This window comes from Anas acuta, chromosome 6, assembly GCF_963932015.1.
Source record: "Anas acuta chromosome 6, bAnaAcu1.1, whole genome shotgun sequence".
In the NCBI taxonomy this organism is placed as follows: Eukaryota; Metazoa; Chordata; class Aves; order Anseriformes; family Anatidae; genus Anas; species Anas acuta.
In genome coordinates, this window is record NC_088984.1 from 17,513,748 (window position 1) to 17,529,943 (window position 16,196).

General features: G+C 35.9%; 1 protein-coding gene across 8 annotated transcripts in view; it reads left to right on the forward strand.

The window, feature by feature from the left end:
• SLC4A10 (solute carrier family 4 member 10) overlaps positions 1-16,196 on the forward strand; it is a 155,903-nt gene that overhangs the window by 51,159 nt on the left and 88,548 nt on the right. For 6 of the 8 annotated variants that reach the window (XR_011098126.1, XM_068687692.1, XM_068687690.1 and 3 more), the window contains exon 2: positions 9,464-9,545. Coding sequence is in view for 7 of the 8 variants with exons in the window: in XM_068687692.1 (XP_068543793.1) it covers positions 9,464-9,545 (82 nt within the window). In the remaining variant the exon portion in view is untranslated. Of the gene's footprint in view, positions 1-6,424; positions 6,609-9,463; positions 9,546-16,196 lie in introns of all 8 variants that reach the window. The other 2 variants (XM_068687695.1, XM_068687694.1) reach the window with 1 other exon arrangement.

Sequence of the window (16,196 nt, forward strand, 5' to 3'; positions counted from 1 at the left end):
TGTCTAGACTTTTAAAATGTACAAATCCCTCATTTTTAGTCCACTGTTACAGTGTATTTTGAGTCTTTGATAGGAATGTTCTCTTTCCAGTGATGTATTTCATTCCGTTGGTTTTCCAGGCACAGCCCATGTATTAAAAAGCGATGTGCAAGTAACTTCAAATTAACTTCAAAGTTGGTATCTGAAATCTATTTATTTGCTGCATTACTTCTCAGAGCATGTTATCAATTTCATTATCCCACATTTCTTTTCTGGCTTTCCTTTTTTTTTTTTTTTTTTTTTTTTTTCTTTTTTTCATTGCTTCTACATTGTTTTCGTAGTTTTTCTTTCTTTCTTTTTTTTTTCTTTTTTTTTTTTTTTTTTTTCCTGATAATGGATGAGAGAAGGGACATAGTATTTGTAAAGTAACAATGATACCAGTGTTGGCTAACTTATTAGGAAGGTTAGAAATGAGTTTGGCTGTGTAGGAATGATGACAGTCAATCTAACAGTCCATCTGGTTTACTGTCTCCAGATATTCCCAATTAAACCGTCCTCAGTCTTGATGATTTTCAGCCTATCTTCAGTGATGTTCGAGCAACCTAAGATGTTGCTTTTCCTTGCGGAGTGGTGGTTGTTTTGCATTGACTATTAGAAGAGCTGAGGGTGATACCATCTCTGATTCAGGCGATTTCAGTAAGGTGCCAAACGTTTTTCGGAGTTAATCTGAGTTTAGAATCTCTGTCCTGGAATATCCTCCCTGCTGCTTTGATTAATAAGGATTGTACTGTGGTTGTAGAGAATATTTGTTTACTGCATACAATCAAAATAATTTGTGAAGGACTGAGAAAGGAAGAACCTCTAAGCATTATACCAATGTTTTTGAGAAAGGTAGGCAATTTATTATTGATAAGGCTGGCTTATAAAAAAAAAAAAAAAAAAAAAGGATATTTTGAATTATGGTTGGCATACATTTGTATATAGAAGATACAGATTCCAGACCAGAACACTTTTGTGGTTGTAAAAGAAGTGAAAAAAGTCCTTTCTCTCCTCCGTGTTGTAGTTGCTGTTGAAACAATCTTGGTAAGTTGGTCATGACCTCCTTTCTTCTTTGTACTTGCTACTTCCACATGAGTAGCTGCTGCAAGAAGACTGACTTCTATGATTCTTCTGTCTGACCCTGTTTCTTTGGAAAAAAATCTGGAGACACATCTGTTTTCTGAGGCTGAAAGCAGGTCCCTTGAGATGGGATGTGGATCCAACTTAAAACCAGTATATCTTACTGCTGATTAAGAATCCAGCAGTAAACATAATTTACTTTTTTTTCCATTTGCTGTCCAGGAGCTAATACCTTATTGCATAGTGGGCTAAACTTAGCACATTTAACTTCTAACTACGTCTAAATACTGTTATCCTGGATGTATCCTCACCTGGCTTCAAGCCAAGAGGGAGCCCAGACAAGCTAAAAATAAATCTCATTTAGGCCTTGGATAAGTCTTCACATCCATCTTCATGCTGCTGGACTTCTTTGTCGTAGTTGACATAGCCATTGCTATGAAGTGAGAAAAGAGGATTTCTGCTAATGGGACTGCATTAGGATGACATAAGACATTCAAATAATAACTACGGAGGAGAAAATAACTATGCCTGAGCTTGAAATCTGTGCTGTTCCTTACCTTGATAACTTTTAAGTATTTTGACAGTGTAGTAAAGAAAAATACAAAGCAAAGGGAATAAAATCTCAGTCATACAAATGTGACCCAACTTCTATACCCCTTCACTAGCAGCGAGGAACGCTATCTTTCATTTATTCAGAGGTCTTGACTGAGACTAACGTTTGAATAAAGATTAGCTTACAAATCCATCAGATACGATATGATAGGAAGGAAAGAATGGGAAAAGTTATAGGAATCTGAACAAGACTGAAAATGTTCAAAGGAATATGGTACTGTAAGTGCCTTGTTCAGGTTTTGTAAGGCTCTCAGCATAATTTAAAACATAACTGATAACTTTACTCCAAGGCACACAAACCATGGCAAATACAATTGCAATTAAATGCAGGTGCTCAAAGCAGGTACCAGAATCCAGAAAGAATTCAACAGTTCCTTGCTTCATTAGTATAACCAGTGCTCTAACAGGTTGAGTGGGAACTCTTTTTTTTTTTCTTTTCTTTTTTTTTTTTTTTTTTTTTTTTTTTTCTCTCCTTTGTTGCTGCAGCCACTAGAACAACAGAATCCTTTTCTGATGGAGAGTGCAGAGAAAGTGGTGCATCTAGGTCCCACTGCAACAAAGCAGGTCACTATTTTACCTCGATGATTGTTTTCCCTATTTTTCTCTTTAAATAGAAATCTTGTCTTCAGTTGCACAGGCATACGAAGAATAGATGTTGCAAAGTAATATATTTGCCTTGCAAATGCAAGAAATGCAGTACTTCTCCCTAAAATGTTTATTCTAAGGAAGACCATTACTTATTAAATAATAAGGAAATACTTCAGTGATTATGCATTCATTTATGCATCAGCACATAGTTGGCTTGTGCATAATGGTACTTAACCAGCACAGGGTGCTTCAGGGTATATAGACACAGGAATTACATGTGAGCAATGTGAGCTTTTAGTTGTCTCTGACTGCTTTGTTTGAATCGTATGTGTGCTTTCTGCTTGTGTATAGTCTAGTTTACTTTGTAACAACAGTATGTGCTTGGATTTAATGTCTGAAGTGATTATCTATGCTTATATGTTTCAGGAATAGCATTTATTATATTAGAAGTGTGCTCAGTCTCAGGTAAAGAGCAAACCAGTTCTTTGGAGCCAGTGCTGATCAGCACAATTTTTAGCAGTGTTGCAGAAGATGGTATTTCTTTATTGAGTCATACTAAACAATTTGTGGCTTTTGCTATAAAAAGAGAGAAAAGAGGGAGAAAGAGAAAAATGCCCTTATGCATATGACATGTAGCCCTGGGGAAGATGCAAATCTGGAATGAAAACTAAAATTGCTTTCTACTGTGTTGCATAGGTTAAACTATGTGGAGTAAGCTGACTGAAGATGTGCTTCATGTTAACCAGTAAATTGCTGCAGAAAGCTGCCACAAAAAAAAAAAATCACCACAAAAATCCTACAAAATAACAGTACAATTAAAGAGAGACTTTAAAAATAATTCTGTAGACCTTATTAAATTATAAATATGTTTTGATGGGTCATTCTTGATAGGTGAATAGGGGTGAAAGTAGAATGGAAAAAGCAATTATATTTCATCAGAAAGATTAGATTCACTGTCCTTTCCACTTCAACAGATTGTTAAATGTGATTATACATAATATAAGCAATTAAACAGTAATATTGAAGGGAGAAAAGAATTATAGCATCTAAACTGTGGGCATACACGTTGTGCATTAAATCAATTTTGTGTGACTGTGTGTTTTCAAGGACAGTTTAAAGGACACGGCTGAACATGGCAGTCACCAGTGATTTGCCTTCTTCAACAGTGAGGCATCCATCTACATCCAACAGCTTTTTTGCCATTTAGGTTAATTGTCTTTACAAGATATTCCCTATATGCTGTTGGCAGCTGTTGAGTTCAAATAACTCACTTTTCTTTATTTGCAATAATGCCATCTTTATGAAATGACAAGCTTAACTTAACCAAAATGATCTTAACAATGCAAATGTTAGGGAGTGAAATAATTACAACACACAGATATATAAATATATATATATATATATAAATAATATACAACTGGAATCTTCACACTGGGAGGGCAATCACTGCATGTATGTGATGTCTGGATAAATGTTTAGAATCTCATTACAGACTATTCAAAAGGTGAACACGGTTTCTGTCACTAGCTTCTTGATAAAATATATAAACTAAAATTAGTATACTAAAATTTCTTCTCCAAAGCATATAAATACACAAAATCACTAAAATTATTTTATGTTACAGCTTTCTATTTTTTATAGGAATGCAGCATGTAATATTTTATTCTGACAGGCATTCCTTAGTTCCAGATGGCATTTGAGAATTATGTAGGGTGTCTAATAATCAATAAGTGGCTTATATGGAGAAGTAATTAATATCATGATTATTTTCCTTATGAGTCAGCAGGTGTGTTATATGCATAATTTATAGTGTGGAAAAAATCAAAATGGCTTCTGCTCTGCCATATATTTTTATAGAAGGAAAGATGCTGAAAAGGATTCTTGGTTATGTTGAAATTTGCACTGAGTGTATTAAGAATGTAATTAAAAAGGGAGAAGTGTTTACCTGAAGGTTTGAAAATCCCAAACTATTTTCTGCAATATTAATGCTCTATAGCTGACTTCTGTTTACTGTTTAAAAAAGTAATAATCCAATTTATTGAAAAGCATGACCAAAAATCAGAGAAGGGAAATGAAAATAGCCGTATGCAAAGAAAATGTAGGGAAAAAGAAGGATAAAGAAAATAAGTGATTTCTGGTTTTCCATGTAAAATGATTGGGTTTTGTGCTATCCATTTTGACTCATCCATCTAAAATATTAGCACCTAATATACAATTAAAGCAGAGTACTAAGGGAAGGGCAGCAAGACATATTCATTGAGACTATTTAACTTTTTTTTTTTTAATTGTCATGTATATTTATTGTTAAACAATCATCTGTGCTGATTGCTACAGTAAACAAGATAATATTCAGTAAATGTTTGTGCAATATTCAGATTTTATAATCTGTGCAACAGTGTCATTTAAGATCATGAGTTTGGTTTTCTTTTTTTAGTAAATAAAATAAATCTGTGTATCGTCAGCAAGACTTTAATCTACTTTCTTGTCATCCAGAATATAAGGAACATATATTGGGACGATGGAACTCCATCATCCAAAAATACCCTGATTCATACAAGTGTATGCATCTGCCTTAGCACATAATGTATTTTAAAATGTTTGTCATGTGCCTTAGTATGGATACACCTTTGGAAGGAGTCACTTCCCTCTTCTTTCCATTCAGTCTTCTACCTTATAACAGAGATATTATTGCGTCTTGAAAGCATGTACAATTTATAAGTGCTGTAACTAAAAAACACCAATGAACATCTGTTATAAAATGATGTTTCTCTGCTTTTCTAAAGGAGTAGTTTCTCCATTAATTATATTGATCTGTGGTGTGGAAGGGCCATCCACAGTTCTGGCAGGCACCAGGTTTAAGGATCAATTGCATTGCAGCACATGATAAATAGCAGCTAGGGCTGTATCAGAGCTAAAGAGAGTCGATTTGGAAGGCTCTCCAGGAAGTCATTTTTCCAGCTTTGGTAGTGAGCCTGTCAATACATAGGTGGAAAGGGCACTTCAGACATTTGTTTTGGGTTTCTTAACCATGAGCCTTTTTATTTCTCCTAACGAATATACCTATCCTGCAACTGTTGCTACAACTTGACACTTCATACTTTGTTATACAAGTTGTTGAAATAAGGGTTGAAAATCTGTATTCTAGAACTCCTGATGACCATCAGTCTTCGTGACTGCACTGAAAAGAAAAAACTGTTTTTTAAGACAGTATAAGACTTACAGTATAAGTAAGTTCAAATACATAATGCAATATGTATTCATATTACAATGAATACAATATGTATTCATATAACAGTTCAAATACAATATAAAAATGTGCAGTTGCACTGTAATGATGCAGAAGACTACTGTTGTCTGTTTTTCTTTATTGACTGTATTTATAAGGCTTTTTCATTAGAATAGATTTTTTTTTTCTGTGAAATATGTGCAGTGGAAGATGCTGTGGTGAAGGTCTTTTCAGCGTTCATCTGGAAAATGTACGAGGCGAAATCCTGGACTGAGTAAGGTTGCTGAGCCTTGGTCTCTAAGGAGCTTGTGGTTTCCACATGAAAGCCTCAGCATTTTCTTACTCTTTTATCCCAGATATGTTATTTGTTCTACTGTGTGTGTTTGCTGATATCTTACTGTTTCAAGGAAATAGTTTTGTCCTCATGTTTTAGGTAAACCATTGTGTGATAACACAGATTATAATAAAATTAAAAAGAGAAAAATGTTAGGCCGTTTATATAAATATATTACACGCTGATTACAGATTCAGCAAAATGTACTTCCACAGGCTTCAGTAGCATTACTCTTGAATTAGACCAACAGAAAGCAAGCGTGGTATATTTATTTATGTTGTAACCTTTGTCCAATCAGTTCTCATAGCTGTGCACTATAGAACTATTGCAAAGTATTAGTATAAATTGGTTTTACTCAAAAAAAAAAACCAACAAAAAATGCCTAAATGTTTTTTTTTATCAATCTGTTTTTTTTCTATCATCTCTTTACATGTGTAAATTGTGCACTTTCCTAAATCGGGTGATTTAGCACTTCAGCTTTGAAATGCTATGGGAATATTAATTATGGCACAGAGCAGTCCAGTAAGGAAGGTAGATAAGTAAGTATTATTATCCCTATTTTACAGATGGGGAAGCTGAGGCACAGAGATTAAGTGACTTTGCCAACACAGCAAGTCAGTGGCAGATCCAGGATTAGCGCTTGGGGAATTCCTGGATCCCTCTCCCATGCTTTAACAGTAGACCACAGTGTTCACTGGATTCAGCGAGCAACTCATTGCAATAATGGACAGTTCCAAGGACTCATACCTGGTCAGTGTGTCCATAAATTTGTTTGCAGACTGCTCCAGTATGTCGATATGGTTTAAACACCAAAGTCCTAGCAGATTTATGCACCATATAACATTTCTGACCTTCATCATCTTCAACTGAGGTGAAAGGAAGAAGCTGCAGAATTTGGTATAAACATGGCATGACTGTGAAAAACATTTAGTCTTTATGCCCTGCTCTGATCATGCTGAAATTGGTGGGCAAAACTGCAGTGGAGTCATGGCTTTAATAAACTCTTTGAGGATGTTAATGTGGAGGTTGGTGGCTGCTTGGTACATTAAAAATCACTCAGAGCATGAATTCTGTCTTCCATGACTGTTATGGTTATTTTTGCCTATACTTTCAGTTTCTTATTGCAACATTTAATAATTTCATAGTTTTCATGACATGCTAATAGAAAGCAGAGCATTATCAACTGACGTTAATCACCATGTGAAAGTGGAGGGGATCTGCCACTGTTATTACTTGGATTGCTGTGGTGCTTACCTTAAAATGAGATTAAGATCTAGTTGTGCTAAACTACTGTTGAGCCCTTCCCTCCCAAGTCCTATCTTCCAAGGAGGCAGCAGCACAGGAATCACAGAAATTACTTCTGGACTAAATTCAGTGTGACTTTTTTACTGGTGAATGCAAGGTGGCCTTCATACCGCTCCCTGGGAAGTGAGAGTGCACAGTGCAAGGCCTGTTTAATTGGACTTTGCTCAGAGTTTGACAAGTGGATTGGCAACAACACAAAACTCCCAATTAAGCTGTTTTTCCCTGTAATATTAATGGAATAAACTCGCTTCTGAGAATGAGGCAAGTCTGAGACTTGCTGTGACATTACAGGAAGAGGAGGCAGGGAAGGAAAAGATTGCCAGAAGCTGAAAATTGAACACATGGAAAAGGAGAAGTCAAAGTGTATGAGCATATTTTGATAAATATTAATGAATTAGTTTGTATTTAGTTTACTTATATGATCTGTAAAGGCTTTAAACTACCCAGAAATGTAATATTCTCCCCATTACAGAAATTCCCCTAACATTGCTTCCATAAGGCCTCTTCAGTATCAGTACAATTCTGGTGGCTATGACTTGCACTAGAATAGCACTACTGACATGGCTGTAATACCTGGCCTTTGCTATCCTGCCTGTCCGTTCACCCAAGGACATGGCATTGTGCCAGCATGGCATGCACGTGCACACACACACAGTTATGTCTAAATTCTTAAAATAATTAATTTTACCTAAGATGATCAAATTGTTTGTGTGATATTATACTGCCCTGATGCATCTTAATAGGTTACTAGCTAATTCTAAATTATTGAAAGACAAAGCAGTTTCAATACAAAGCCTTTTCTCATTGCCAGATTTTAGTTAATACTATTATCTGCTAGAAAGCTCTAGTAAAGGCACTGTAATGCTCTCAGTCTCTTTCTTTAACAGCCCAGATGCTTGCTGCTGACACATTCCTAGGATTTTTCTATATAAGATAGCTACAGCATTACAGCTATCTTAAAAAAAAAAAAAAAAAAAAAAAAAGGAGTCTGAAACAAAACAGCTCTAGAATTCGTGACATCTAGCTCTAGATGAGAATCTTTTTGCCTGGGGCATCTGCTCTTTAAGGAGAGGTGCTCATGTGGTTTAATTTCTTGTTATGTTCTATTGCATTCTATATATAGATATATACTTTGCATGTAACCCTGGTATTTAAATCCCCTTGCTTCAGACTTTCATTAAGATACCAATTTTATATATTGAAATCATGTGGTTATAGTTCTAATATCACCTACTAAAACCCTTCCACTAATGAAAAATATATTTTAATGGTATATTAACTGAATTTTTTGTATAATTCATCATTTTTTCTTCATCATCATATACTCTGTGGAGTAAATGGAAACCACTCTAAATCACTTTGTGAATTACAGGCTTTATTGAGCATGTTTTTTACAATTGGTGATGTCGCACTCATAGGAAAACCAATATTTTGTTCATCCAGTGCCTTGTTGCTAGATTGCTCCCAAAACATATCTATACTTAGGGAATTGTGATTTTTTTTTTCATGCCTGAAGTGACTAAAATGACTAATTTCTATAGTAGTTTTTTAGTCTGAGGACAATAAACTAATTCATCACATAGTACATTTACAGTGCAGTAGAGAATACAGTTAAAGTGCACAATATGACCACAATATAAAATTCAACACAAAATGTGAATTCCTAAGGAAGAATAGCTTTTCTATTTTATTCTAATAGTGCATGCTATTTGCCTTCCTTGCCAATACAGCTTGGTGTTGTAAAGTAAAGCAAAGGCTTTGCAATTCATCAGTAAGTGAAGCCACTGGTTTTCATTGGTATTTCATGTTTTCTTTCTCATCATATTGCCATTGATTATCATTCTCTAGCTTTGCCAAAGTGTAAGGAGTGTTAGTGCTAATAATCTGGAAATTCTGTTTGTGGTTCAGGATATATCCTAAAAACAAAAATAGATGTACTGTCTCTTTCTTCAAGTGCACAAGAATAGAGCTGCTTCAGCCAGACATTTATTTTCTCATTTCTTTCATTGTCCTATTGACTCACGTTTTTCTTAGTTCCTAGTTACTGGAGTTTACTCATTATCTTGCATGTTTTAACAGAACTTCTTCATGTCAAAGTTATCTGTAGTCATACCTCAGTAAAAACTTACATATAAGGAATAGGTTTTAATAATAAAAATGAAACTTAAAGATGTTTGGTTTACAAATGGGAAGAGTAAATAAATAAATAGTAAACACATCCTTGTTTCATAGTACTATTAAGTCTTTCTAATAGATTCCAAATGAGAAGTGGCTGACCTGTTCTTTTTTCTGTTTTGCAGAGAAATGATGAAGAGGCTGTTGTGGATAGAGGTGGAACTCGCTCCATCCTCAAAACTCATTTTGAAAAGGAAGATTTAGAAGGTGAGAGATTATTTTTCTGAGTATTACATTGTCTCTTTCTTCTGAGAATACTGAAACCAAATTCTAATGTGTAAACTACCTGATGGGGATGCAAAAGTGAATGGAATAACTGATGAGTACTATCTCATCAGTTATTTTAAAAAGAGAAATGGTAGTTATTTCTCACAGCAGACAACAGTGGGAATTTGCTAGTTTTCACGGTGCTCTTTAATCAAGTCCTACAGACTAACATGATCCAGACAAACTTTAGATAAGTCTTCTTACCTTTAATTTTTCAAATATGCAAATGCAAGTAGGACTGATAATTTAGTATTTATAATGGCTTCTATACTTTACAATCCTCATGTACTTGCCTTGTCCCATCTCTTGCTGAACAAAAACATTCTGGAGTGTCACAGATGGGACTGATAGATACACTTAATGATATACACTTCAGAAACTATCTAACATCACCAAGTAGAAGGAAATTGGATGTGGTACTTAGGTACGTGGTTTAGTGGGTAATATTGATGGTAAGGGTACAGTTGGACCAGATAATCTTGGAGGTCTTTTGCAACCTTTATGATTCTATGAAGTAAGCGAGAAGTTGTGAAAACTGGTTTATGATATTGGCCTAATAATTCAGATAGTATCTGAAAGAGTTTCATTTCAGTTTATTTACTGGATCCTAAACTTACTCTGGTTATGAGTGCACTTACACTTGAGGTATGTGACCCCAAAGTTGTAATTATTGGGTGACAGTGAATTGCTGTTGTACATGAGTCTCTTTCTAGAATCTTGCTCTTTTATCTTCTGTAGTCTTCAGTCCCTTGATTATATCCTTGGACAACTTAATACTGTTGTTTCTGGTGTCGTTAGAGAAACACTTGGTAGAAGAAGTAGGACCCTCTACCTTCCTTTCTCAATAATCCTGAAACACAGATACTTGTGGTGGAGCCTACCCAGAAAAATGTCCTTTTACTGATGATGATGAGGTGTCATTTTAAGAATGTACAGCTTTCTGGAGAATAACTTAGCTTAGTCACATTGGTAAACTTTAGCATTATGGCAGTCAGAATTACTGTGATGTGTATCTAAGGTTCCACACATAGTTTGTGGAACCTAAAACTCCATCTCAAAATTTGAACAAGTATGTCATTTAAAAACTATGTTCAAATACTATTTTTCACCACCATCCTGTACGTGTAGAGTTGCTCCTGTGAAATATCACTGAAAATATTCTTTTAAAAACTTGATTTTACGATGTTATCAATAAAAATCAGAACACAATAACCTCCAACCTCCCCTTCCAATCTTTCCATCAATTTAAGTTGTTTAGAACATTGAAAAATTCTTTCACTGGCCAATGAGTCTGTTTTTCTTTAAGACAAATCATGCTGCTCCACGGTGTTCTAACAGAACAATTACTCAATGTAAAATCCTTCTTAATGTGGTTAGCTTTCTCAGATAAATTTCATATCCACTCCGAGATCAGATCAGTGTGTCTTTAAATATATAATTACTGAATCTAGAAATACCAAGTGACTTAAAAAGGGTTGAAAAGATTGTAAATTTTAACAATCCAGTTGCTGTTAATAGCATGTCCATTTGTTTCACAGCACATCTAGGCACTTTTCCATCTGGAAACAGTGGATGTGACTCACAAATGTCACCGTCTTATTCTTACCCAATGTACATTGTGATGTGTTTTGCTAAAAATTTACCTTTTTCCTAATTGCATAACTGACTTCTGCTATAAAATATGGAATTACATAGTCAGGTGCTAATTGCAAAGCTTGGTAAAATCATATAATTAGATAATTAATATGTATTATGCAATTAGCTCTTTGGCAGACATTTAATTGGGTTTATGTTTTAAAAATGTAAATAGCTAGTTACTGAATATTCTAGCAAAGACTAGTTTTGACAGGATTTAAGTTTCAACAGCACTGTATCAGCAACATTTCAAAAACTACAACCTGTATGAAGAACTAAGGGTTGTTTCAATCTGAAATTCTGGATTCAATTTCCTCTGCTTAATTTTTTGAAATCATAAAACTATTTTGCTATATATTTTTTTTAAACTTTAGACTATCAGCATTCAAATGTCATAATACAGACTTAAATATGTACTAAAATTTCCAATTTAAATTTCTTGGCCTGGCAGATACTTGCATTTGCCTATTTTGGGGCAGCCATTGTGCAAATATGTTGCAAGTACATATCTTGCTGAAAGCACGAAAATATCATCGTGATTAATGCTGCCTGGAAGAACATCCACAAGACCAGAATTTTACCCCAGTCTCTCTAGATCAGTGTTTTCTTTCCCTGAACAGCAGTTTTTTTTTTTTTTATTTTTCTTTCTTTTTTTTTAAAAAAAAAAAAAAAGGGAGATATGAAAGTACTGTAATTCCTGTTCTATGGGAGCAGAAGAGACACAGTGTTCATCTTAATGCCAATAATGAGACTTGCAGTATATACTTCAGATTGTATCTTTTTGCTTCAGCTTTGTAATGCTTCAGAAGTAGATTGTGTGCAGAGCTCTGGCATTCAGATTTTCAGCATGAATGATTTTTCCACGTAATTCATTTTTACTGAGTTGTCAGCTCAAGATCAGTCACTAATACAGAACAGGTCATTCGTCTGATTGTCGCATTAATAAAGGGACAGAGGAATTGTTCCTAAAAGCAAAACAAGAAGCCTATCTCCCTTGGTTATAATCGCATATTTTGCATGTTACCTTTCAGTGTGTGTACAGAATAAAGTTCCTACTGTAATAAATATGGTCCTATTTTTATCAGTGGTGGAATTCTTAAGTGGGAATTCAGCATTGATTCTGGATACTGAAGTATTTAATTGTAGAACGACAGGTAGTATAGTACCTGTACGGAAAGCAGGTAGGAATGATTTCATTAACAGATGGACACATCAAGAGAGTTGCACGCAGCCTACTCCTTGTTGTTATCTCTGGCTCTCTGCAATTGCTTCAGTTGCCTCTGACAAAATGGGTACATGTACTTCATGTTTCTATCAAAGATGAAAAGTATTTAGATTGATCTGTATGTGTTCGCAGATTTCAGATGCTTTGAGTTCATCTGCTTAGACCTGCTCAGACTTTAGGACTATAAATATATGCAGAAACTGCATAGATATACAAAAGAATTGGCACTAAGTGCACTTAGGCTAAGATCTTTTGTTTATGCTTGCCATATTAGCTAAGAGTGAAAAATGACTGTTCCACTGTTGTCCTTGCTATGGGTGGTCAGCTGCATATCCCGGATCTTTGCAGCAGGATTGCAGAACTGCTGTGGGTGTTCCTGTGGCCTGGTTTGAGAAGCAGCTTTGACACGGAGATGGCTGGAGATGGGATTGTTAGGTGGAGGCCCAGGTGTGAATCAGGAATGAATTCTGGCTCTGATGAAGCAAATCGCAAAATGGTCCTTGACTCAGAGAAGTCAAGATTTTGCTCAAGCTGTTTTTGCCTTGTACATTTTATCTGCCTAAGTATTATGAGAAAAATTTGTCTTGTGGGAAATCAAGTTTGCCTTCTTTTATGTCTCCCAAGATACATAAAACATGGTATCTAGTATATAAATCATGTACATGAGAATATGCATTCTGACACCTTGGATAATGTTTAGATTATGTGAATTGATTACCAAAAGTCACAAAAGACTTCAAGCTAAATTAGGAAATAAACATCACTAGAACAACGCTGAATATGATGCAGAAGCCGATGATTTATAAACCAAAATTTAATTTGAAAATTTGGTGTGCATGTAGAGATCCTTTGTAGAGAAGCAACATTCATGAAGATTAATTTTGATAGTAGATGTCTTGCTGACCAAAAAAAAGAGAAGTCTGAGAGGGTTTCATTGTTCTCTTTTGAACGAAGATATCATAGTTCTTATTTCTTTTTTTGATTTCTTCTAGGTTGTGACAGTGAATTAAAATCATTTTCTTGAAATTTTGATTATGTACAGTTAGGGTTTATGTACGAAAAAAGTCATTGTGATTGATCTCTAATCTACATTTATTATTTAGTAAAAATCAGAGTGGTTCCAGAGCAGGTAAGTAGGTTTCTCAGTCTCAGAAACTGGTTGTTTTTGTAGAAATAACATAATAGTGGACCTGTTTGCCACTGACATTATTTACCTGCAAATTAATGGGACCTAGCAGCTCACAGGACTGAAAGAACATTAATCATATTAACCTGCTGGCCTTACTTCAGCCTTGCCCCTGCATGGAAGAAAGTCAGCTACTAATTCTGCTTGGCTGGACAGGAACACTGACCAAGGTCTCCCCTACCGCTGAATTCCTGGATGCTACAGCCTATTGAAAATAATTTGTTATCTCATCAGTACAGATCCCCTGCTTCAAGCCTCCTTGGCCCTGTTTCCCTTGGGTGCTCTGTTCATCCTGACGGTCTGATCTACCTCGTGCTCCCTGTGACAATGTTGATTATGCTTAGAGGAGCAGAATATAAACCTTAGAAGTAAAAAGTCTGAGAGAGATTTGGGTTAGTCTGCTTGTAATGTCGGATGTGTACAGCTGTAGCTGTCTATGAAAAGGTCTCTTAGAAAGAGCCATTTTACCTTTACAAGCACAGAATTCTTTCACTACAGACTCCAGCTTGTTCCTTTGTCATTTCCAAGGCATGTCTTTCTGTAGTACCTCTCATCTAGTCATCTGCTTTTACCTATGTCTCAAAATATTCCTCAAAATCTCACTTACTTTTTTCTCTTGAGCTGTGCTTTCATTGTTGCCTAGGCAGTTGCCCAGTTTGGTCCCTTTTGGAGGGTCTCTTGTCACTTCCCAGGTGTTCAATGTCCATGGGAGGGGGATTCACCTCACAGATTAGTGAATAATGCTGCTGGACATTTTAGCAAAATCACTTTGAAGGTTCACATGAAGAGTAATGAAATAATGAAAGCAGAGAAGTTACTACATAGTGTTGGCTGAAAGTCATGGTATGTTGTTGCTTTGGGTTTTGAAGTTTGATTTTGCTCTGAACTTCACTGAAAAGAAACCTGCTCAATATTTGTGGGAGCTAATATTTCCAAATATTTCACCCCGTAAAATTCCAATAAGTGAAATTGACATAAAACAACTAATTCCATAATAAAAAGCTATCTATGTTAATGGAAGATGTGTGAACAGAGAAAGGTTGAATTTGTTCTGCTTTGAACTTTGCATAATCTTGTGGGTCACGATCGCAACATGAGGACATTTGTACCTACAAAATATTCCAGTGAAATTTTCACAATCTGTTAGTAGAATCTCACTCTTTTTTACCAGACCATTCACCATTATTAGAGAATGCTGCATAATGTGCATGAAAAAATTGAAACACCACGAGAGAAATATTTAGTCCTTTACATAGCTATTCTTTTTGTTTGTATCTTCCTTACTTGTAACTAATAGAAATATAGGTCACTTTCTTCCTCAGATAAACAGCGGTGGAATGTGCACGCATGTCTGAGGAGATCCTTTTACATTCTGTTTCTGCTGACTTTTTTTTTTTTTTTAATTGTCTGGAAGGTCTGAGGTCTGATCTTGTCATAGGACTGTGCACGCAATGTCTCTGGACTCCTCTGGAGCAACATAGGGAATTAGGAAGTGGACTTCCTAATGCAGTTAAAAAGATGGTTTTTTTTAGTCCACCTACAACCTGGAAAAATGTTTTGTTAAAAGGATCTGTTTGTTGGGAAGGCAGTGATCGATCGGTGTCCTTTAAAAATGTCCTTTAATGATTTTAGAGCAATGCTCTCATGCTCCATATTCAGTATGTCCTTAATGCTTTCTTGGGCCAGGGATATGGTTTTAGAGATTTCTGTATAATTTCTGTTGCATTTTAACCTAGAACATAAGTTGCACATATGTTCTAAAAAAAATGGGGAGACTTTGTCCGTTTCTCCAAATGACAGCATGGCAGAAAGGTGAAAAATGGCCCCTGAGCAAACAATATCCACAGACAGCCATGTAAACTGTTGGTTTAGGAAGCACAGCTTTTGTCTTTTCTGCTTTCTCTTTAGCTCTGCCTCCCTGCCGCACTACAATAACGAATAATGAGTCATGTACTCTCAACTCCTACACAATTCACCATAATCACTTTTTCTCCTATAGTTTTTTTTTTTTTTAACTCTACATGGACTGCTGGTTTTCTGTCTCTACCTCACTGTTGGTTTTGAGTACACAGAACACTGCATTTGGTTCAGCTTTAGCTGGCAATACATAAAAGATGCTTCAAGGCTGTGAATGTTTTATAGAGGAGTGAGAACCCCGCATTCTCCTGCTGAGGTCAGTTGTCACTGGGGACTTGAACCACTGGCAATATTCTCTCTCAAGGCATCTTGACTTTGCAGTGCGTTTCCTTAGTAGGTCACAAAAGCCTGCCTTTGCTCTCTTTCTGGAAATGTTTCAAGAACCATCTGCCCCTGCCCATTGTGCCCATGAGCAGCGACCTGTAAGCCTGGGTCTCAGCAGGGGCCCAAGACAGAGCTGAATCATTGCTGGTGGGAGGAAGCAGAGGCAGATGTACCATGAGCACCAGGAGCTCGTGAATGTCTAGATCCAGAACAGTCCCCTTTTATGCAGCAGGCACCAACTTGCCTGGTTCACTGAAAGAACACCTTGGATGCATGGAGACCTGTGGAGCCTCTACTGATGGGG